This window comes from Loxodonta africana, chromosome 24 (assembly GCF_030014295.1).
Source record: "Loxodonta africana isolate mLoxAfr1 chromosome 24, mLoxAfr1.hap2, whole genome shotgun sequence".
Classification (NCBI taxonomy): Eukaryota; Metazoa; Chordata; class Mammalia; order Proboscidea; family Elephantidae; genus Loxodonta; species Loxodonta africana.
The window spans coordinates 9,664,250-9,688,739 of record NC_087365.1 but is presented as its reverse complement, the minus strand read 5'-3'; the positions used below and the strand labels follow the sequence as shown (position 1 = coordinate 9,688,739).

Sequence of the window (24,490 nt, the reverse complement as noted above, 5' to 3'; positions counted from 1 at the left end):
CCAGAGGTAAAGCTCTCTAAATCCCAGCCGCTGCGGTGCTGACATACTCAGCAGCACCTCTCACTGGCCTGCCCGACCCTGTCTTAGTAATAGTTAGGAGGTAGTTGTACCAGAAGTCTGAGATATCACTGGAAGGCTATTTCAGCAACTTGGTCAACAGGATATAAGCAGTTATTCATTTCAAAACTGAATGGCCCAGATTTTAGGAACTTTCTGTCCCAGGTCTCCAAAGTAGTTTGCAAGAGAACAATAAAATCACAAAGCTGGGACAGGAGGTCATGAGGCAGGACAGGGCCAAGGCTGGAAAAGTAAGGAACGAAACATCCAACATGACCGATGCCTCTCCCCGCTTTGTCTCTCAGTGGGGAACCGCGGCACCAGGTGATGGTGGTGAACTTGGATGTACCCGGCCTCCTCCCCAATAGTATAACAACCCAGAAATGACTATATTACGTTTTCTTTCTACATCAACTTCATGGGCGTATTTCCACAGGGAACAACTGGGGCCTTTCTTCTCTTAGTACATCCTGACAGCTTAGGTCACGATGAAAGCATTTCTTCACATCCCAGGGACTAAGGATGTGCTGCTCCCAACAATATAGATAACAAAATGTATCATCATTTATAAAAGCTGCTAAACTTGGCAAAGCGACAGTCAATTCTTTTGTTTGACTCAAATTTAGAAATTGGAAACAAATAAGCCTCTTAAGAAGGCTGAAGTGGATGGAAACGGTTCTCGGGTGGTCCTAACTGAACAGGCACATGCAGACTGACTCTGCAGCAGGGAAGCCCTGTGAGTTTCCAGCTGCCTGCGACGGGCCGGAGCTCTCCTTCCAACGCCTGCACTTACAGTCCCGACTGCTGGTCGACGTGTGCTCCTCTCTGCGCGAGAATCGGAATCGCTGCGTGGTGCTTGTTCATAACAGCGACGGTGATGACAGGCCGGTCTTCACTATCACTGCAGTTAGGATCTGCTCCCTGCAACATACGGAAGAGGAAAAGCTCGCCACAAAACCTTGCTCTCAACAGCAGCCAATCACCATCCTATTAAGTGTAAAAACCAGTGTGTTGCGCTTAATAGTTAAAGTTCTTACGGAACTAAACCGCTTTTAGATCAAAGGAGAAGAGAAACAGAAACCCTAAGTTGTTGTTAGTTGCTGTGAGTCAACTCCGTGGCTTTATCCATAAAAGAACAAAACACTGCCCATTCCTGCACCATCTTCATGATCCTTGGTATGCTCACGTCTATTGTTGTGGCTACTATGTCAATCCATCTCACTGAGTGAAACACTTAGACTCAGCCTATGATGGAGAGAGCTGCCAAATCACCCAGGCAATAAAGCTGCTTCCCACATCAGGAGGCAGAGACACCCCTGACAACCTTGCTTCTTTAGGAACACCAGGCCAAAGGTCACATGAGGTCACATGAGTCGCAGACAAGAAATTATATCCATTTTCATACATGCTGGAAACCCTGGTGGTGTAGTGGTTAAGAGCTAAAGCTGCTAACCAAAAGGTTGGCGGTTCAAATCCACCAAGCGCTCCTTGGAACCCTATGGGGCAGTTCTATTCTCTCCTATAGGGTCACTATGAGTCGGAATCCACTCTATAGCAATCGGTTTTTTTGCTTTTGGTTTTATACATGTTACTTGGGCCCACTTTTCTGCCTATTTTCTTTGCTATAAAAACTAGTAACAGGTAAGAATACAAGGCTCTTTCTTTTGGTTACACTTACTTCATCAAGCAGCTGTTCAATAACAGAGACTCTTCCTCCCCCTGCAGGTCCGACTTCCTTCAGCAAGTGTCTGTTTTCAGGCTGGAGAATTACAGAATGTGGTCATTTCCATGGTCTCAAAATCGTTCACAGTCAAGTCTCACTTGCAGAGGGCCGGCCCACTAGGCAAATGTTTCCTCTCCAAGGATACGGCCACATTCTCAGTTGTCTTCTGAGCCACAGGGACAGGCAAGCATGAGTGTGAGTATGAATGTGCGTATGCATGTGTGTGGTCTTCAACATCCAGCAGCAACCTTAGAGTCCCTGGGTGATGCAAACAGTTAATGTGCTGAGCTGCTAACTGCAAGGTGGGAGCCTACCCAGAGGTGCCTTGGAAGAAAGGCCTGGCAATCTACTTCCAAAAAATCTGCCACTGAAAATCCTATGAAGCATAGCTCTACTGTGACACACGTGGGATCGCCACAAGCCAAAGTCAACTCTCCTGCACTTGGTAACTGGTAATGTAGCTCTGGCTGATCTCTGCAGCCCTGACTTGGGGAAGAACACCACACTGATGTTGTTTTAAGTTATTAAAGACAGGGATGCGGTGAGAATCCCCACACTAGTTCTATTATGAATATTTCCAGGCAAAGCTACCAGGTGAATCCTGAAACACTCTGTAGAGTGCTCAGTATCAGCCTGAATATGACAGCTCAGAAAATGTGCTCACCCAAGGAGGGAACCAATAAAGTTGACCTCTTGTTTAGAAGGAAAGCTCACATTTATCATTAGAGACCTAAAGAATTTATTATCATTTACATTTTCAAAATGCTATAAAATTATTTTGATAATTCTACATTAAATCTAAATTCATGTTTATATATAAAGACTTTCTAAGTGCTGGTTGCTGAAAGACTGAAGGAAGCAATCAGGAAAGCTAGAGCCATTAGTTTTAGTTATGTTCCTGCCACTGGATTCCAGCGTTAAGTGTAGGGTGGTCAGGGGACCACCACTGCCTTGTTTCTGAAGTAGAAATAATACCTACCCGCCCCCCGCCCCGGCTCCCTGGGAAGCCATGTGGATGAGGGTGTCAGTCAAGGACTCTAAGCCTGTTGGAAGACGGTGCCAGGGCCAGGCTGTGGCCTCCCTGCTCTAGGGCGGGGTGCCTCAGAACAAGGTACTTTAATCATTAATCCACAGACAGTGTTGTAAGGGGCCCCTATTTATGCTGAATTTCATTCTCTAGGGGGAAATGTACTACCGTACACCAGAATGTCAACCTCGTGAGTTCTGAGACCTTTGTCTCTTTAGTTAATGTTTGTTTGTTTGAAATGGAGAGAAGAAACGAATTTCTTGAGCACTGTGGTGGTTGTCTTTGTTTACGCCCAATATAAGAACCCTATTTGGAAAGGGTTCCACCTTTTGGAAAGTGCCCACATTACTTTTCCAGGCTGTCTTGTAGCTATGGCCTCTAGATATGTGACCTATGTCTGGGTTCTCAGTAGACTTTGAATAACGTTTTATTTTTAAAATATAGATCATGCCTGGTATATATTTCCTCAAAATGATCACTGAATGACTGAATTAATGTTTTAGCTTTTGATACTTATGGCAAAATGCAAATGAGACAACAAAGGCACACAACAATGGAGGGATTCAGGTCACATACAGAGTAAGAGGGTAGAGGCTCTAAAATTGTAAATTGTTATTAAGTTCATGGAACTCCATATACCTCTTAGGGTCGTAACAATATTTCAAACTAGAGGAAGGTAGAGAGTGCTAGGAATCACAAGCAATAAAAGTTAAAACAGCAAAAAGGAAAATAAATAAATGGGCCCTCAGAAAAATTAAAAACTTGTTCATCAAAAGACTTTAACAAAAAAACTGAACAGACAAGCTACTGACTGGGAGAATATCTTCAAAAACCATATATCTGATAAAATCTAATAACAAAAATATAAATACAACTTCAACAACTTAACAACAAAAAGACAAATAACCCAATCATAAATGGCCAAAGGACTTGAACAGACATTTCACCAAAGAGGACATTCAAATGGCCAGCAGACATATGAAAAGATGCTCAGTGTCATTAGCCTTCAGAGAGATGCAAATCAAAACCGCAATGAGATTCCATTTCAGTCCCAATAGGACGGTTAGGATTAAAAGTAATAATAATAATAAATGTTGGGGAGGATGTGGGGAAATTGGAACACTTATCGATTACTGATGGGAATGTAAAATGATACAGCCATTTTGGAAAACACTGTGGCAGTTCCTCAAAAAACTAAAAATAGAATTACCATATGACCCAACAATTCTACTCCTGGGTGTTCACCCAACAGACTTGAAAGCAGAGACTCAAAAAGAGACTTGTACATCAATGCTCACTGCGGCACTATTCACAATAGCCAAAAGGTGGCAACAATCTAAATGCCCATCAGCAGATGAATGGCTAAACGAAATGTGGTACTACATACAATGAAATACTACTCAGCCAGCAGGAGAAACGAAGTCTTGATACATGCTACAGTATGGACGGAGCTTGAAGACATTTTGCTGAGTCAAAGAAGTCAATTATAAAAAGGACGAATATTGTATGACCTCGCTTACATAAAAAGACAAGAAAAGGCAAATGTATAGAGACCAAAGTTTATCAGTGGTTACCAGGAGTGGGAGGGAGGGGGAAAAGCGGGGTTATTGGTGATGGAAAAATTGCATTGATTAAGGGTAGGGTTGCACAGCCAATTATTGTAACTGCTGTCAACAAGTTGTATACCTGTAAAAAGTTCAGTTGCCAAAAGTTGTGTGATAGATACATTTACAATGATAAAAAAAAAAAAAAAAAAGAGTAGCTGTTTAGGCTGCTTATGTACAATCAAACACCTCATGGGATTTGGTTCTTTGATTTGGATGTTTAGGGTCCTGGTTTCACGGGACATCCCAGTTAATTGGCCTAATATTGTGTTTAGTGTTCTGTTCTACCTCCTAGTTCTCATTGTGAAGTGCCTGGGGTCTTAAAAGCTTGCAAGCAGCCATCCAATGCACAACAATTGGTCTCTATTCACCTGGAACAACAGAGGAAGAAAAGATACTCAGGGATAGGAGGAGGATATGGAATGTGGGGCTAATTGCCTCCATGAACAACTGCCTCCTTCGTCATGAGTTCAGAAGAACTGGATGGTGCCCAGCTACCATTTCTGAACATTTTGATCAAAGGTTCCATAGAAAAATCCTGATCAGTAGGGGGGAAATGCAGAATAGAATTTCAAATTCTCATGGACTCTCAGAGCTGAGGAGGGTGGATGAAACCCTGAAACTATTGCCCCAAGATAATCTTTAAACTGTAAACCAAAAATATCCCCTGAAGTCATCTTAAAACTGAACAATGGTTTAGCTTAACTAGTAAAACAGGTCTGCCTTGAGCATTGTGCTCTTTTAAGAACTATCTATATGGAATCAAATTGAGGACAGCAACTCAAAAGATTAGATAGGAACTTTAGGGGGCAGTGAAGTCAAGGTTCATGAGAGGGGAATAACTCAGAGAAGGAGAGTGAGAAGGGTTATACAACTGGAAGAATGTAGTCAATGCCATTAAACTGTACCTGTAGAAACCGTTGAACTGGTGTATGTTTTGCTGTGTATATTCTCAATAACAACAAAATAATTAAAATTTATAGAAAAAAACTTAAGATAATTCTAAGGTCTTCAACCCAAATTCACTGGTGTTTATCGCATGCAAAGTATGTGGTGGGAAAAAACAAGATGAAGAACAGATTCCTTGCCTTCAGAGAAATCATGATGCAAGTCAGAAGGCTGATATGCACACCACTAAGGAAGCTTTAGGCACAGTGATTAAAATGCTCGGCTGCTAACCAAAAAGTCAGCAGTTCAAACCCACCAGCTGCTCCATGGGAGAAAGATGTGGCAAACTGCTTCCATAAAGATTTACAGCCTTGGAAACCTGCAGCAGTTCTACTCTGTCCTATAGGGTTGCCATCAGTTGGAGTAGACTTCACAGAAGTGGGTTTGGTTTTAAGGAAGCTGAAGGTGGAGGAAAAGAACTGACATGGTACCCCATCTTCATCTCAGGCTAGGAGACAAGGCTTTGGGGCTTGTTCCTAATTGCATCTGTTTGTCATACTGCAGCCAAAAAGAACTAACTAGAAAGTGAGGTGGTGAACTAGACAAGGACATCCACGATTTCTTTCTCCAAAGCTCCGACTGAAATTGTTCATATATTTTTAAAAAGAAAACTCTAACAGCTTGGGACACTCTGAAAGTGTAACATCAGTGGACCAGAAATTTTGAAGAATCTCAAGAATATTGAAAGTAAATGAAATCTGACTGATATGGAAATCAAAGAAAAACCAGCTGAAGACACCAGAGTTAGGAGTGTTTTCTGGAGAAGCTCAAAGTTAATCAACAAGGAAGGCAGTGGTTAGATACAAGCTGAACACATGAATGCATTATTAAAGGGCTTTATTGTGAATGGCCCTGGTGGCACAGTGGTTAAGAACTACAGCTAGCAGTTCAAATCCACCAGCTGCTCCCTGGAAACCCTACGGGGCAGTTCTGCTCTGTCCTATAGAAAAAAGTTTTATAGGGTCACTATAAATTGGAATTGACTTGACGGCAATGGGTTTATTGTGAATAATAAGATAGCTGTTGACCTCTCCTTCTCGCCAATGCAAAAAGGGCAGGAAACTCTTGCTCCTTCCTTAAATCCTGATAACTATTTTTCAGAAAGTATGTGGTTTGCATGACAAAGGTTTCTATTGGGAGCACTGAGGATGAAAAAGGAAGGAAGGCAAAGCCAGACTGCCATAACAGACACAGGGGAGAGTGTGGAGGGAAAAGATAGAAGGACAGCTCCACCCAGGAATGAAATACACTAGAGCATTTCACACCACCAGTGCCACTACCACCTCCAGAGTGACAATTTAGGGTACCCCATGGCTTTCTCCACGCTCCCTGCCCACATATCCTCCAGGGAAGTCTGCCCAACAGCATGCCAGGTCCACCCACACAGGCCACATGCCCATCTGGACACCCATGCCAGGCACCTGTACTACTCAGACTATTCCTTCATTTGTCAACATGATCAGACAACCAAGGACCATTGCATATTTGAGGCAAACCAAAAACATAAAAAAGAAGGAACAAAATGAGCAGAGAGAAATGACCCCAGAGGAAACAGAAGTAATTCAAGAATTCTCGAGCTATCTGGGAGGATTCTGCCCACATAAAATAAAAATACACTGTTATTCAAAAAAAAAAGGAAAAACAGAAAATAAGACAGTATTTTTCCATTTAAAAAAAAAAAAGTGAAAATAAAACAAATAGACCCGCTGAAGAAGACAGCTACAAGTACACATACTCTAAGCTGTTCTTTCTTCTCTTGAAATTTTTTGGCCTTGAAGTTCTTTGTCCTCTTGGCTTTTTCAGTGGTATCTGAGGGACTCTGGCTGTAGTCACTCACTGAAATGACAAAAAGTTGAAGTCCAAAGTGATGCTGCCTCCCACTGCCCATAGATAAAGAACTACTCTGCTTTAATGCCACTCAAGGAGACTTTGAGATATTTCTATTTAATTAAAACTGGTCGGAAGGACTCCTGGAGCTATTTCCCTCAGTCCAGGAACTAGAGGAAAGGTGAGAGTAGAAGGGATTGACATTTTCAGGCCCAAAAGAGTACCCCCAAGTGAATCTGCCCAGGTCCTGTGACAGACTTGAAAGTCTTGCCCCAACTTCAGGGAAGCCAGAGGAATAAAATGGCTGGAACATAAAAATGTGTGGTTGGGCTAGCAAACTTTAAGTGATTCTCTATTGTCCTTGCAAGTCCATCAATTGTTTAAAAATCCCCAGAGGGGAACAACTCACCCGAGCTGGATCTGCTGCTGAACAGCCCATTACCACCCTCGGTGACACTGCTCAGAAAGTGGTCACTGAAATCCACCACCTTGTTGAAGTCAAGGTTCTGGCCAATGACAAAATTCAAGCACCACAAGTGATGGAGAGGCTGCTGTGTCTCAACAGAAAGAATTCTCTCCCTGTCCACCTGTTCCTCTTTTGTCAATGACATATCTATCTACCCAGTCAAGCCTGAAACCCCAACACCCTTCCTGACATCCTTCTCACCTCACCATGACATTTTGTCCGTTTTGCCTTTTAAACAGCACTTCAGTCCGGCCTCTTCTCTAAGTCACTACGGTTGCAGCCCCTCGTCTCACGTGAGGACCACTCCAACAGCCTTCCAACAAGTTTCTGCCAGCCCACCTTCCATCTGGCTGCCCTGTCACCTTTGTACAATTTTTAACCAACTGTAGCCCTCCCCTGCTTAAAACTCTTCAATGTCTTGGAATTAGGGTAGCAGGATGGGGTGTCTCCAGGCTGCAGAGTTTGAATCCTGGTTCTGTCACCTTCTTGACCTCAGAAGAAAAAATTTGCTTAATTTCTCTGAGCCTTGGTTTCCTCACCTGCAGAATGGAAATATTACGACCTATCTCAGAGGGATGCTGTGAAAGTGAAATGAAAGAAAATAAAAATAGGTGCTATGAAATGAGCCCAACTTGGAATTCTGTACCCACCTGGACTGGTTCCCCAGCTGGCATCCTGCCCCACCCCATGCAGCTGTCCTCCTGCCATGGGAAAGCTTCTGCTATTCCCCAGACACTAAAACACGCATCTAAGAAAGAAGACATTCAACCTGGGGACAATTCCTCCCCGTCTGCTTGATAGACAGTGTGTCATAGATGCTGTCGGTACCCCACCCAGTCCCCCCTTCCAGTCAGGATATCCAACCCAGGTGCTAACTGCTCATGGCTGACCATCTTCTCCAGGGACCTGCCCTCAGTAGATGTGTGCTGCCTTGCTCTAGAGGTTATGGCCCTTCCTCCTCTTGCCTCATGCACAGACAACTTCGTGGAGTTACTTGTGCTCCAGAGCTCCCCATGGATGTGGCTAAAGCTAGGCTGCTCAAGATACAGCCTCACACACATTCCCCACTTTGTCCTGCTTCCCTCCCTCCCTCCCTTAACCTGAGAGCATCTCCGTGGCCCAGGTTCTGCTCTAAACATAGCATTTAGTGCTTGAATGGGCTTCAAAGCACTTTCATGTCCATTATCCCATTTGATACTCCCATCTCTTTTCTGAGTTAGACAGGGCCCTGTATCTATTCTAATTTCATAGACACTTTTACAACCCTACAGAGCACATAGCCAGGGCCTAATAAGTGTTTGCTCCCCTCCTTTTCCTTGACTTCTTTACCCATCTTAACAACCCATTAATTATTCTTTTGCATATTCTGACTTCTTGTCCAATAAAACTAAAGCTGCAGACATCAATCACACACTTACAAGCCCTGTGGCAATGCTCCAGCCACCAAATAAGAGAGCAGATCAAGAGAGACGTGGCCACAAAGTTTGATTTATTTTATATAAGGCAAATAGGCCAAAGCCCATATCAACAAACATTTTATCAGTCTTTCCCCAAATCAATTGTATCACAGACATGCCGTCAGACTTCAGTGAGTACTAATAAGCCTGAGAACTACAGGACCAATACGGTGAGTGATAATTCCAGTTCTTGATGTATTTTTACATGCCTAAAAGCTGCCTTCTTTGATACTTCACTATATTACTTATTCAATTTATGAAATGCCTTGCCTATAGTTTTTTATAGTCAAGTTTCAGAATAACCAAAACTTCTTTCTTTGGATTAGACATCATTTCTATAAACTGTAAGCCACAATTTACTAGTTCAGTTAATTCTCAAATGAATAATTTCTGAGGATTTTACTTACCTTGCTTGAGACTTTAATATAATTCAGCCTGATGCTAACCTCACAACCATCTTCATGGACAGTAGCAGAGATAAGCTTTTAAAAAAGAATTAAAAAGAATTCACAACCATGAGTGTGGGACTCATCAACTTGAGCAACAATCTAGAAAATCTGAGGTGTTAAGTGCTAATTAAATATTTAATTAACACGAAAGAGGGCAGGAGAGAGGACAGAGAAACAAAAACTAGACGAAATAAATAGAAAAGAAATACCATAATGGCAGACTCCAATCCAGCCATATCAATAATTCTATTAATTATAAATAAACTAAATACTCCAACAAAAGAGTAGAGATTGTCAAATTAGATTAGAAAGCAAGACCCACATTTACGCTTTCTATAAGAGATACATTTTAAGTTTTAATCATAAGTGGGTATGGGAGGGAGACCTTGGCAATTAGGGGACAAGTATCACAGTTGAACAGCTTTTTCTACGAGTAGTGGTAAGAATTTAGATTAAACCAGAAGTTAGTAAATGTTTTTGGTAAAGGGACAGATAGCAATGTTTTAGGTTTTGTGGGCCATATGGTCTCTGTTACTAATACTCAACTTTGCTATTTAGCACAAAAGCAGACACAGACAATAAGTAAATGATTGGGTGTAGCTGTGATCCAATAAAACTTTATTTACGGAACTGGTCAGCAGGCTAGATTTGCCCTGCAGGCCATAGTTTACAGACTCCTGGATTAGACCAAAGAGTTTATAAATCATCAAAATAGATTATCAAAGAAAATTGAGCAATACTTGACAAAAAATAGTTCCATGTTGGCCTATTTGGTGGCAGAGGAGTGGACAGGCAGATTTGAAAAGGTTCCTACTAGTCTCATGACAAACAGAGGAAAGGCTTCTCTCACAAAGCTTGTCTCTTTACAGTGATAGTGTAGTTCCAGAGAAAGGGCATGGGGTTTAGGGTCCGACAGACCTGGCTTCAAGTCCTGAATTCCCCCAAAACCCAGCAGTGCAGTCTTGGGCAAGTCATCAAACCTCTCTGAGCCTCAGTTTTCCTGTGTGTCAAATAAGGCTTGTTCTGATGATCTACTGCAGTGTAAAAAAACACTCCAAACTTAGTGGCATTAAAGAACACCCATTTTATTATGCTCATGGATTCAGATAGGGCAGAAGCCTCACATATCTGAGGCTTCAGCTGGAAAGACACAAGTGGTGAGGGGGTGGCTCGATGTTCAGGGCTGGAATTATCTTGTCTCATCATTTTATGCCTGACACCTGAGCTGGAATGAAGACTGGGTTCAGCTGGGGCAGCATACTGGTGCACCCACATGTAGCCACTCCGTGTGGCTTGGGCCTCTCACAGCAGGGTGGCTGGGTTCCAAGATGGAGCTTCTCAAGAGGGAGCATCTGGAGATGAGTGTACCAGCAGGACGAAGATGCTTGGCCTTATAGGACCCAGCCTTGGAAGCCACACAGCATCACTTCTGCCATAATTTATTAGTTAGAATGGTCACGGCCCACCCAGATTCAAGGGAAGGACATAGATTCAACCTTTTGAAGGCAAGACTGTCAAAGAATTTGTGGCCATTTTTTAAACTGCCACAAAGATAATACTCCTACCTTGTAGGTTTGTTATGAGGGCGAGATGATGAATACTATATAGATACTGAGTACACTGTTAAACGGTAATCATGATGATTATTATTGCTGTTAACAGAGTATATGATTTAAGTGCACAATTTGGCTGGACTAAGCTCTTCCAGGCCTTTTAGCTCTGACCATCAGAATTTCCATAACATATGCCCTCTAAGCATGAGGTGTTCAGAATCTTACTGTCTCAGGTCAAGTGCTCCAGAAGCAGACCCTGAGACAACGCTCACAATGACAAGGGGGGACTAGTAAGAAAGCGTGGAAAGCAGTGCAGATAAGACAAAGAAGCAAGCAAGGGTGCAATTTCAGGCAAAGCCCCGGGGGTTGGGGGACGCTTCAGCCTGATCCCACAGAAGCGCTCTAGACTCAGAGTTTCCCACCTTTCCCATCCTGGGTTCTGCAATTAAGGTCCGGAATTCAGGGTTGTTCTGAGCATAAGACCTGAGATGAGCAGAGATATGATCCAACTGTTTTCTCCAATATCCTAAAGGAAGAAGAGACACCCAAACTCAGCCACGTGGATGATTCTTCTGCAGCTGAGAAAGAAAACGATCGCATGGAGCGTACATTCTCAGAGAGGTTATTTTCCACCGCCAAGCTTTGTGATTGTTTTACTTCTTGAACCTCAACTATGTACTGGGTCAAGTTCCATTGTTGCTATCAGGTTCATTTTATACATAACTAATCACAGAATGGAGTCCCTGGGGGGTGCAAACGGTTACTCACTTGACTACTAGCCAAAAGGTTGGTGGTTCGAACCCACCTAAAGCCACCTCAGAAAACAGGCCTGGTGATCTGCTTCTCAAAAGTCACAGCGTTGAAAACCTGCACAATTCTACTCTGCACACACAGGGTCACCATGAGTTGGAACTAACTCGACAGCAACTAACATTAACACTAATCACAGAATATCATAGATTCTCAAAAGGACATATTTTGATTGCCCCACATGGAGTCTTTTTTTTTTTTAAATGAACCATATTGAGATATAACTTACATAATAAAATGCACCTATTTTAAATGCAGAGTTTGAGGTTTGGCAAATGTATGCACCTATGTAAGTACCATCCCAATCGACATACAGAACATTTCCATCACTCAGAAAGTTCCCTTGTGCTCCCATGAAGTCCACAAACACCAAAACCAAACCTGTTGCCGTCGAGTCGATTCCAACTCATACATAGACCTATAGTACAGAGTAGAACTGCTCCATAGGGTTTCCAAGGAGCAGCTGGTGGATTTGAACTGCTGACCTTTTGGTTAGCAGCTGAGCTCTTAACCATTGTGTCACCAGGGCTTCATGAAATCCACACAGGACTTTAAACACATCTGAATTAGTTGCTAACCATTTAAAGCTTGGAGTCCTCTGGTGACGGAAACGGTTAAGCGCTCAACTACTAGATGAAAGGTTGGCAGTTTGAACAAACCCAGAGGTACCTTGGAAGACAGGCCTGATGAACTGCTTCCGAAAGGTCACAGCCTTGAAAACCCTACAGAACAGTTCTACTCTGTACACACGGCGTCACCATGAGTCAGAATGGATTTAATGACAACTAACAACAACATTTAAAGCTCGTAAGATTTTACATGAAAGTCTGGATTTCTGGTTTCTTATGTACAACTGGAAGATGTGGCCTGCCTGGCTGCACAGGCTTGGCTGAGCTGGAGGAAGAGCTGACCTCTTTGGGCAGGGCATAGCCCTCACCCACAGCCCCTGTAAGTAAAGCTTTCCGCCTTTACTTGCCTGCTCTGCCCAGTGGCCATGAGTCTGAAAATCCATATCAAATCATTTTTCCAATGAGCACAGTCTCAGCACATACCTGAGAGCAATTGGGTAGCTTTTTTAAGGTCACTTGGCATGATTTAGTGGAAAGAGCATATGAATTGGAGTTCAAACAGAACCACATTTAATCTACCATTTATTAGTTTAGTGAACTTGAGCCAGACATTTAATCTCCCTAAGCCTCATTTCCCTTACCTATAAAATAGGACTAAGACCTCCTACCTAATGTGTTGTTATGAGATTAAATAAAAGAGCCTGAGTGTCTTAGTTTGGGTTCCCCTGAGTGCAGAGCCTGAGAGAAAGACTTACAACAGGTGACTTATTTGGACGGTGATCCTGGGAAGCACAAGAGGTGGAGTAGAGACAGTGAGACAGGGAAGGGAGCAAAGTCACTGAGGAATATGTTAAACTAGTTACTACTGTGGACAGCTGGGGCTCAGTAAAAACCAATACATAAAAATCAATTATATGTCTATATACTGCCAGTGAACAATCTGAATAATGAAATTAAGAAAACAATTCCATTTATGACACTCAACTACCATCAAGTTGATTCTGATTTACAGTGACCCTACAGGACAGAACAGAACTGCCCCGTAGGGTTTCCAAGAAGGGGCTGGTGAATTTGAACTGCCGACCTTTTGGTTAGCAGCTGAACACTTAACTACTATGCCACCAGGGCTCCCCATTTATGACAGCATCAAAAAAAAAAACATAAAAAACAAAAAACTTAGGAATAAATTTAACAAAAGAAAATTGAGAAGTACAAAATTATGGAAAGAAATTGAAGAAGATCTAAATAAATGAAAAGACACCCCATTTTCAAGATTGTTTTAGCTATTCTGGGTTCCCTGCATTTCTATATGAATTTTAGGACCAACTTGTCAATTTCTACAAAGAAGCCAGCTGGGATTATGATATTGAATTTGTAGATAAATTTGGGGAATACTGCCCTCTTAGTAATATTAAGCCACTGAACCACTGCTGCCCTCAATGAGAATGGCTGCAGGACTCCGTCATGCAGAGTGAGCAGAAAGTCAAGCCTGCCCACAGCTCCAGTAAGGAACAAGGAAAGGTTATCCCACAGGGTCAGTGGAAACAGTTGCATTGCAAGTTGTGCTTGTTCAATGCACCAGGTAATAAATAAATGAAAGAGAATGTGGGGAGACAAAATGGGCAAGTTCCTGCTGTGTCAGCCATTTGAGGATTCTTCCAGAATGCCCCCAGTAAGTACTGCTCATGTACCATGTCATGTGACCACCCCCAACTGAAAGGGAAGCCAGAAAACGTGGTTTTAGTATGCACAGAGCCATCCCAAAATGAACAGAGGGCTCTGTTTGTAAGGAGCAGGTGTGAAAGGACACTGGGCAGCAAACAGCAATCTCCCCCACAGATCACGTCTATTCTGCTTACAGGGTCTATTGCCCATGGTAGATCTTAGTAATGCGCTAACTGGAAACAGGAAGAAATGGGATGTACATACCATTGCTCCTTAGTGTACCTTGGAAGCATCTTTTAAACACCTGCTTTCAATTACAAAGTCCCTCCAAACTTGCCCTCTAAAAAGACAAAACATGCTGGCTTGTCAGAGATTGACTGTGGCTTCATCACTGCGCCCACCCCTCCTGACTTTACATCCATCCTTCCCCTCTAAGAGTCTGAATCTGCATCTCCATTTCTTGAGTCTGTTGCAACAAGAGTGAGAAGTGCCCTCAAGACCACATAATGCCACAGCTATAAAAATAATTCAGTTGCATTTCTGAAACAGCAATTTTTATAGGAACAGTATCTCACTGATATTTGGGTCAGCGTGCTATTTGGGGGCATCCATTGTGTTACTGCTCATTTCAGAAGGTTTTTGTAGAAGCTGACAGGCTGATTTGAAAATTTATATGGAAAGATAAAGGGCCTAGAAACAGCCAAAACAACTTTGAAAAAGGAGAACAGAACTTACACTACCTGATTTCAAGACCTATTAGAAAGCTACAATAATTAAGCAATGTAGTATTGGTGTAAAAGTAGACAAAGAGATCAATGGAACAGAACGGAGTCCAAAAATTAACCCACACGTACATGGTCAACTGATTTTTGACAAAGGTGCCAATGCAGCTCAATGGGGGAAAGAATAACATTTTCAACAGATGATACTGGAACAATGAAATAGCCAAATGCAGAAAACTGAACCTCGACCATTACCCCAAGCCATATACAAAATTAACTTGAAATAGATCACAGACTAAATGTAAGAGTTAAAATATAGAACTTCCAGAAGAAAACAAAGCATAAAATCGTAGTGACCTTAGATTTGGCATAGATTTCTTAACCATGTCACACAACACGCAAAGTACGAAAAAAAAAAAATTAATAAGTTGGAATTTATTCAAATAAAAAGGCTTTTGTCTTCAAAATATATTGAGCTAATAGCCCTGCTGGTTCTGACTGGGCGCCTGGCGGTGCCCATCTGGTCATTCCCAGCCACAGAAGGGCAAGTTTCTGACTCTGCTCGGGGGCAAGTTGAACACTTTGGCACTTGTACGTTTGAGACAGAGGAAAGGGACAACGGTGCAGTAAGAGATAATAGCATGGGCCGTACACGACGAAACTGCTGAATCGGTGTACGCTCTGCTGTGTATATTCTCAACAAAACCAAATTATTAAAAAAAAAGAGACACAGCAGATGGCAATAATGACAACAGACTCACGACATTTCTACCGTAATACAAGCAGGCAGTATGCACTGTGTGATTTATGAGGTACAAAACAGGGCTGTGGGCTAAGATGTCACCGCGCTGGAAGCTTTAAGAAGAGCTATTATTCGAACACAGAATTACTTGGAAAAAAGACCAATAAAATAAAGACACTTTTCATACACACACAAAAAAACTCAAAGGAAGAAGAAAGTGAAGAAGTCATTTTGTTTTGTTTTGAGAAAAAGAATGAGCTCCCTCCTGATCCCAAGAAATTGAGTTTTTCCCATCACCTCTTCCCGGGCTGATGGCTGTGAGGATAGGTCTATGGTCACTCATCTTCGCCCGCCTTTGTTCTTGAGAAGTCAGCTCCAGTTCCTTCTTTGCTAGTAGCTTGCTGGATGGGTAGAACAGGCCAACTGTCTGTGTGCCGACATCCTTCTTAGTCCCAGCATCAGATCTAGGCACAAGAACACTCAGGGACTGCCAGGCAGAGCGGGGCTACAAGCAAGGCAGAAAACATAAAAAAATGGAATATAATTTAATGAATTCTCTAGTTTGCTCATAGAAAAGAATGCTAATCAGAAGTAGAATTATCTCCTAGAAAACTTCACATTGAACTAAAAAGGGATTTTCCAGCCCTTGCCTCATGTTCCTTACTTCTGTATTCACTAGAAACTTCCAATATGATCCATAAAGCCAGTCCCATTCCTGTGACGTTTATTATCTCAAATCCAGAAAATCACCTGATGTTCCCTGTCCTAAGTGAGGCCTGGAAGATATCAACCCTCTCAGCTCTACCCTTCAATGGAGCATAGACGCCACTCCCCATCCAGATTCACTCACTGGGCACCAACATTTTCTCTGAGATGCTCTCCTGCATCTGGACCTGGGGGCCTGGCAGGGATACCACGTAAGACTGTGTAGGTTGTGCACTGCACAAAGGAACCACATCTCAAGGGACATCATTCACATGGTGGACATCATATATTTTACATTTATTGGGACAATTTTCTGGTAGGTAAAAGAAAATGTCTAACAAATTAGTGTATTACGGTCAATTTCCAACAGATGGCGGTCAAGTGTCTAGAGGAAAGGGTACCTTTGTCTCATTAGCACAAAGGTGCATATGGGATAGCGGCAGTCCCTGAATCCATGAATCTTTCAACCTGGGCTGAGAAGACCATGTTGTTGTTGTTAGGTGCCGTCGAGTCAATTCCGGCTTATAGCAACGCTATAAGACAGCGTAGAACTGCTCCACAGGGTTTCAAGGAGCAGCTGGTGGATCTAAACTGCCCTTGAGTTCCCTAAAAATGTATGCAAATGTCTAAATTCATGAAGGGTAAGAATCAGGATCAGGGCAAAGCTGGTTCCTATAGGATAGAGGTCAGACACGCCTCTGCTTTCCAGCTTCTTCACCATTTCTGACACCAGCCATTCCCCCAAACACCACCATCTACTCTGAAGCGTTCGACGAATCACTGCAATGGCCACACAGAACTCACAGACCATACTCACAGTTATGTGATGTATTAAGAAAGTAACAGGCTACAACTTGGGATCAGTATCAACTTGGAAGTAAGAGGAAAAAGTTGGAATCAGGATCAGGAAGTACATGGGTAAGGTCTAGAAGGCTCCCCTGAAGTGAAGAGCACATCCCTCCTTTCTTCAGTGCAGGACAGCATTCTCAGCTGCTCTCAGCTGTGCAAGCAGGCCCCTTCAGCCGTGCACGCCGACCTTCTCAGCCACGTAAGCAAGCCCCCTTGGTCACGCAGGTCCTTTCTAGGCTGTGCAGGCCTCCTTGCCTCTGGCCGCCCTGCCAGAAGCTGCTAACTGGACCAGCTCATAGTCAGTGTAACAGCTGGCTCAGCTGCTTCTCTTCCAGCAGCAGCTCTCTGCCATTGCTGCCAGCTCTGCCATAGGGTCCCTTCTGGGCCTCTTGCTGTCTTCACAGTTATAGTCCTTGACCCATATTATAGCTCTTTTAGGAAGTTCTCCTCAAAGAAAACCCCGGGAAAAAACTGCTCCACTCCAGGCTCTTCTGGGTCTTGAAGTTGCCCCCTCGCCTCTAAAAACCTCTGTGGGCCCTCCCTCCTCTTCTCTTTATAAGCTTCATTGTAACTAGCCCACATGGCCCTCCGAGCAGGACCACAAACCGACCAATCCCCCTGGTGGACCGCCAAGTCGCTCCATCCTATGGGGTGGTTTTACACACCACCTTTTTGACTAGTAAACCAACCAATCCAGTTAAGGTGAGTAAAACAGACTAGTCACAGGGCAGGCTGTAGCATAAAACCAAATCCGCTGCTGTCAAGTCAGTTTCAAGTCACAGCATAGGGCCAGATGAAAGTATCAAACCATCGAGTTGTTTACAGTTTACCCTGAAATGGCAATTAACCTGGGAAATCCCCTGGTCAAAAATAACAAACCTTCTGGGGCTGAAAACTACCTGAGAGCCCCTACCCCAAGTTGCTTCTCCAAAGATCTAGGGTTTAGCTGTTTTTCCAAACCGAGGCAAAAGTCCACATAAAAGAACTCATTTCAGCACTGTGCATATGCACTCTCTCTGATAATTATCACCCTTCAAATTCTTAAAATGAAGTGATAAGGAGAACCCTGAAAAATCTTTATCTAGCTTAGAAAAATTCACAAAAATACTAAGGAAAAGCCAGTTACAGCTTAAGTGCTGAAAAAAACCTTGTGAGGTTTTCCTCAAACTACGCCCAGCTGTTACAAACGGCAAAGGCAATCTTACATACCTGGTGAAGTCTTTCTAAAATATAAAAGAGCATGAGGAAAAGTTCTCAGAATGCTACAAAATAAGTTCAAGAGAAGGGAAGCACATTCCGTCCCACGTGTTTTGAATCTACTTCTCCCGAGAGACATGCCCCTTGCTTTGCAAATACAGTTGGACCTCAATCGACTACAGATAAATGCATATCCAGATTTTTGATTTCTGAAGAAATCATTCAGGTGTTTAAAATCTAAACCAGCTGAGTTTATTTACACACTTCATTGAAAGTCCACGGGAAAGATGTCAAAGAAAAAAATTAGTAACAAAAGAAAAAAATCTTACTCTGATTTTAAGGGTTTTTTTCTAACCTAGGAACTTATAAATATCTGACCTAAAATTGATCTTGCCTGCAGCTTCGCTGGCCCAAAGATGCTAAATCAACTTCGCAGCCTGGTTATAACAAACACTATAACAAGGAAAATAACAAAACCATTACCTTTATGATTTAAAAGACAGGAGGCTTAATTTAAATTTCAAACGGTCTCATGGCTATAGGTGGGTGGGTTGCCAAATTTTTAGCAGCCAGCCCAGAGACCACCTAGTAACCTGGTAACAGCTGACCTCAGTAAAAAGGGGAGGGCAGGGTTCAATCAGTCATGTTAAGATTAGCCAGTGGTTATCTTCTATTCTTCTCCCTCCTCTTCTCTTCATAAACTTCATTAGAACTAGCCCACATGGAGCCATTTTTTTTTTTTATTGTTTTTAGATTCAGAATGGTCTCCTTATATGCATATAGAATAGCTACTTGGAATAACCCTTAAGTTTCAATTTCTTTGAGTTTTTTTGTTTGTTTGTTGTTTTAAACAATGGTCTAAGTGTTTTGGCTCTCTTTCCCAAGGAATCCCAAGGCCTGAGTTGATTCACAGAGTACACAAATTCAGGGTCACATTCTCTTCTAGGGCACTAGCTCTTACCATGGTGGAGGCCTCACCTTAGAAAAAGGGCAGAGTTCTCCAGTAGCTCGGGCCACGCTGTTTTCCAAGCTTAGTCTTGTCAAGGACTCCAAAGAAATGCCACAGGAGCCACAAAATCGAGCAGATGGGTAATTGCTAGCTCCACATTTAAGACAAACAGAATAGCAAGTGGAAATACCAGGCTAGAAGATAGGAAACATTTTCTATTTTTATGAATAATAATGATATTTTCCCATAGAATCATATTTTTCCCAAACCATATAAACTCTAGTCATAAATATAACATGCTCATACACTCTGACCCAGCAATTCCAACTTCTAGAATTTATTCTACATAGGGACAATACACAAAGAAGTATATTCAAGTCCATTCCCTGAAGCATCGTGCTATTGGAAGAAATAACTGGAAAAAACCTAAATGTCCAGAATATAGAACTGCCTAAGTCTATCATGGTGCATCCAGACAATGGAATATTATAAAGCCACTGAAAACAATGAGATTTTTAACAAGATATATTGCTAGGTGAAAATAACTGGATCAGTGTTCATATTAAGCTACCAGTTTACTCATAAATGCACGGATTATCTGAAGGACCACCACAAAAACTGGGTCACAGTGATTGCTTCCGGGAAGAGGAACTGTGGGCCTGGGATGAGAAGGGAGACGAACCCTTCATAGAGACCCTTTGCATTATTTGCATGGTACATATTTAGATAGCTTTTTTTTTTTTTTTAAAGAGGCCAGTAAGCAGACAATTCATAAAAGAAGAAATGCCAATAGTGTGAAAAGGTTCAACCTCAAAGGAATGCAAATCAAAACAATTATGAGAGACCATTCTCAAAGAGAATTCATTATGTCCAGATTCTTAGGTAAATAAGTAAGTCCCCAAATCTTCAAGGCCACAGAAGAGGACCTTGGATTTCTCTGGGGGAGTGGTGAGGTACTCAGTTCTAAGACACCCACCTTGGTTCCACACCAGTTGCAGAAGCAAGCCTCCCGGTGATTCTGGCGACCACATTTGGAACAGGAAAAGGTCTCTGCTTTCTGAGTGGATGGGGTAGTGGGTTTATCACCACTGCACATCGACTGGGGAACAAAACAGCATTTACAGGCAGGATCAATACTCTATTCTCCAATCTCCCCAATCCAAAAAGAACAAAATCCAAGTCAATGCAAGCCCCAGGAATATAGCAGCTTTTGCACAAATGGGTAAAATGATGGGTTTCATCAATTAATAAATTAGTTCCAAGAACACTCATTCCTTCACAGAGACTCAATAGAATTAGTGCCCCTCACAACTTGATATTCCTCAGCGTCTTTAATACCAAAGGTAGCACGTCTACTGTCCATTTAATATAAAAAGATTAGTAAGTAAAGGATGGAAAAACAGCTGAGTTCCTAAGGTTTCACAATTGAGGTTTATTTTCTATCCCTTAGTGTTCTGAGATTTTCTCATTCCTCAAACCTGGATGATAGCTGCTGCCACCTGATCACCTACTATGTGCAGGTACTACTTTGAGCATTGCGCCTGTTCCCTCACCTCAATCTGCACAACAAACCCGTGAGGCAGGTGCCATCATCATCCCCACTTTACTGAGAAGGAAAACTGAGGCACAGAGAGGATAAATTAAATTGGTGGCTAACCCAGTATTTGAATCCAGGCCATCTGACTCCAAAGCTTCTCTTATCCATGACTCTGTGCAGCCTCTTCAATACAATAGCTTCCTTACAGGACTGTTGAATGGTTTCAGATGACTAACGGCAACATGAAAGGAAGCTTAGAACAGGGCCAAAGTCCCTGTGTCAGTTTCCTATCCTTCCCATCTTGCTTTCTACTAGACCTTGATTTCTCTGAAGGAAAAGATTATAATTTCAAATTTTTTCCCACTAGTCCAACTTGGCATATGGGTGGAAGTGATTCAAATAGATATTGAATCAATAAATTAATTAAGAGTGTACTGGAGTCCTGGTGGCACAGTGGTTAAGAGCTAGGCTGCTAACCAAAAGGTCAGCAGTTCAAATCCACCAGCTGCTCCTTGGAAACCCCACAGGGCAGTTCTACTCTGTCCTATAAGGTTGCCATGAGTTGGAAATGACTTGATGGCAACAGGTTTGGTTTGGTTTTGTACTGTACATATTTCATGTGCAATTATAAGAATGTGCATACTGGGAAAAATATTTTCTAAGGAGAATTTTTTTCTCTCAAAGACGGATATTTTAGTTAACTTTATTTGTCTACCTATGTCCTATTTACTTCAGGGTCTGTTCTATTATCCTAAAACAGACATCTATCCAGAAAGAGACCAATCAGTCCCCATCATCCACCAAAACCCAAGAAAGGAGGGCCCTCTTTGTGTACCCTTACCCTCACCCCATTTCTGTGAAACTAGAAGGAGACCTTGGGATAAGTCAAAGGAAAAATCCTTTGCAAACTTTTGCTTCAGACATTACATTTTAATTTATCCTATTGTTAAATTAAGGTTTTAATATACAATTTTTGCTGACCTAGACTTCTAAATATAAACCTTCAGACCTTTCATTTACAGTTAGCTACAGCTGTTAACCAAAAAAGGTTGGCAGTCCGAATCCACCAGCTGCTCCTTGGAAACCCTAGGGGCAGTTCTACTCTGTCCTGTAGAGTCACCATGAGTCAGAATTGACTTGATGGTGACGGGTTTGGTTTTCGGTTTACGGTTCAAGTAGATTTTTAATACACTGCTTTAAAGAAAGAAAAGTCATCTTACCCCATCACATTAATGCTGCTAAACAAAGAAAAGACATAAAGCTATCAGACTGAACATGCACTGTTACTTCCACAACACTTCATGATAAATACTCTCACTGTGACATCTAAACTCTGATGTACCATTCATAAAAATATAATTAAAAAAAAATAATGACTTCTAAGAATTGTTCCTAAAGCAGTTTTGCTGAGGGATGAGACCCAGCTATAATGATACAACTAACAGTTAATAACATCAATTTAAATTATTTTACTATTTATACCAGAAATCCAGCGGCCTGGGGAAAGGATATGTAAGAAAGTAAACCTTTTTCTTGGCAATTTCTTTAGGTCTATCAGCAAGGTTATTTCAAGAATTCCATAAGTGCCGCATTTTTCATTTTTTTATACTTTCTAAATCTCCCTATCTTTCTCTCTGGCATTGCCTTGAAATATTACAAAATGTAATCTCATGATGGGGAAGTGATATAAAGTCATAAACCACCTAAGTCAAACAGACAAACACAGTCGATCCTCATTATTCGTGAATTCTGTATTCATGAAGCCACCTCCTTGATAAAAATCATGGTGTATTTGGGGACGTTCCTTTTCCAAACATGCACAGAGCAGGAAAAGGTAAAACAAAGCTTGTTTGGTAGACACTGATTCAGTTTTTGCAAGGACATTATATAACCATAACTACCGTGACTAAGGACAATAGACTATATCACCAAAGATCACCCCGAAATTACATTAGATTTTATTTGGGAATATATTGTTTTCTTACTAAACTGGCCAACTCATTAGTATGTTTTTAGTCCCAGTCCTGAAAAATAAACACATATTATGTACCGGAATTAAAAAAAAAAAAAAAAAAGCTAATCAGGCTTTCCTTGTGGCAATGATGGAGTAAGACCATACGGAAAAACTCCTGGACAGATTAAAAAAAAAAGAAAACTATAAAATCTGGAGGCACTGGAAATTGAACAGAGGCAGACAAGCCCTTTTACAAAAATAAAGTAAGGAGGAGGGGAGTTATTCCAAGTTAGCTTCTATCTTTGTGCTTTTAGCCTAGAGCAGTCTATGCAGTGCATGTAAAGTGAGAAAAACAGCAATATTTCTCACCAGGGGAACCAGAAAACTGAGGCTGGGGAATCTTTGGCTGCTGAGAAGGTAGAACTCCCAGAAAGAAAAGAAACAAAAAGGTTGTTATAGATTGAATTCTGTCCCCTACCCCCCAAAATGTGTGTCCACTTGTCTAGTCCATGATTCACCGTATTGTATAATCGTCCACCATTTTGTCATCTGATGTGATTTTCCTACGTGTTGTAAATTCTGCTTCTATGATATTAACGAGGCAGGCTTAGTGGCAGTTATGTTAATGAGGCAGGACTTATTCTACAAGATTAGGTTGTGTCTGAAGTCAATCTCTTTTGAGATACAGAAGAGAGAAGCAACCAGAGAGACATGGGGACATCATATCACCAAGAAAGCAGCGCTGGGAGCACAGCACGTCTTTTGGACCCAGGGTTCCTGTGCAGAGAAGCTCCTAGACCAGGGGAAGACTGATGACAATAATCTTCCTCCAGAGCTGACAGAGAAAGAAAGCCTTCCCCTGGAGCTGACACCCTGAATTTGGGCTTCTAGTCTACTAGAGTAAGAGAACAAACTTCTGTTTGTTGAAGCCATCCACCTGTGATATTTCTGTTATAGCAGCATTAGATAACTAAGACAGAGGGGATCCCCAAATTTTGTGTACTCGTATTTCTTACTAAACGCTGAAATACACCTGTACAGAATAGATTCAAGGCAGCTCAGTTAAAGACAAAATATCTGAACACAGATCACACTTTCTACCTGTTATTCTAAAAATAAACCCCAGTTTTCTTGGTTCTTTGAATGTTAATTAATTTTAGGTTGTATCCTGGATATTATGAATATTAAGTTGTGGCACTTCTGGGTTCTGTCATTTTTCTCTGGTGAGTAATGGGTCTATATCCGAGAAACTTGACTATATGAAAAAGAATGTGGCATCAGGATTGGAGGAAGGCTCATTAACAACCTGCAATATGCACATGACACAACCTTGCTTGCTGAAGGCGGAGAGGACTTGAAGCACTTACTGATGAAGATCAAAGACCACAGCCTTCAGTATGGATTACACCTCAACATAAAGAAAACAAAAATCCTCACAACTGGACCAATAAGCAACATCATAATAAACGGAAAAGAGATTGAAATTGTCAAGGATTACTTGACAATTTCAATCTCTTTTCCATTTATTATTACTTGAATCTACAATCAACACCCCTGGAAGCAGCAGTCAAGAAATCAAACGACACATTGCATTGGACAAATCTGCTGCAAAGGACCTCTTTAAAGTGGTAAAAAACAAAGATGCCACCTTGAAGACTGAAGTGTGCTTGAACCAAGCCA

At 41.9% G+C, this 24,490-nt stretch overlaps 1 protein-coding gene across 1 annotated transcript in view; it reads right to left on the bottom strand.

Annotated features, from left to right (window-relative positions):
* DZANK1 (double zinc ribbon and ankyrin repeat domains 1) overlaps nt 1-24,490 on the bottom strand; it is an 84,222-nt gene that overhangs the window by 6,443 nt on the left and 53,289 nt on the right. The window contains exons 10-18 of the mRNA XM_023549996.2: nt 20,296-20,418; nt 19,349-19,513; nt 15,917-16,124; nt 11,534-11,637; nt 9,517-9,591; nt 7,596-7,692; nt 7,095-7,195; nt 1,736-1,816; nt 851-978 (exon numbers count right to left, since the gene is read on the bottom strand). Coding sequence (XP_023405764.1) covers nt 851-978; nt 1,736-1,816; nt 7,095-7,195; nt 7,596-7,692; nt 9,517-9,591; nt 11,534-11,637; nt 15,917-16,124; nt 19,349-19,513; nt 20,296-20,418 — 1,082 coding nt within the window. The remainder of the gene's footprint in view (nt 1-850; nt 979-1,735; nt 1,817-7,094; nt 7,196-7,595; nt 7,693-9,516; nt 9,592-11,533; nt 11,638-15,916; nt 16,125-19,348; nt 19,514-20,295; nt 20,419-24,490) is intronic.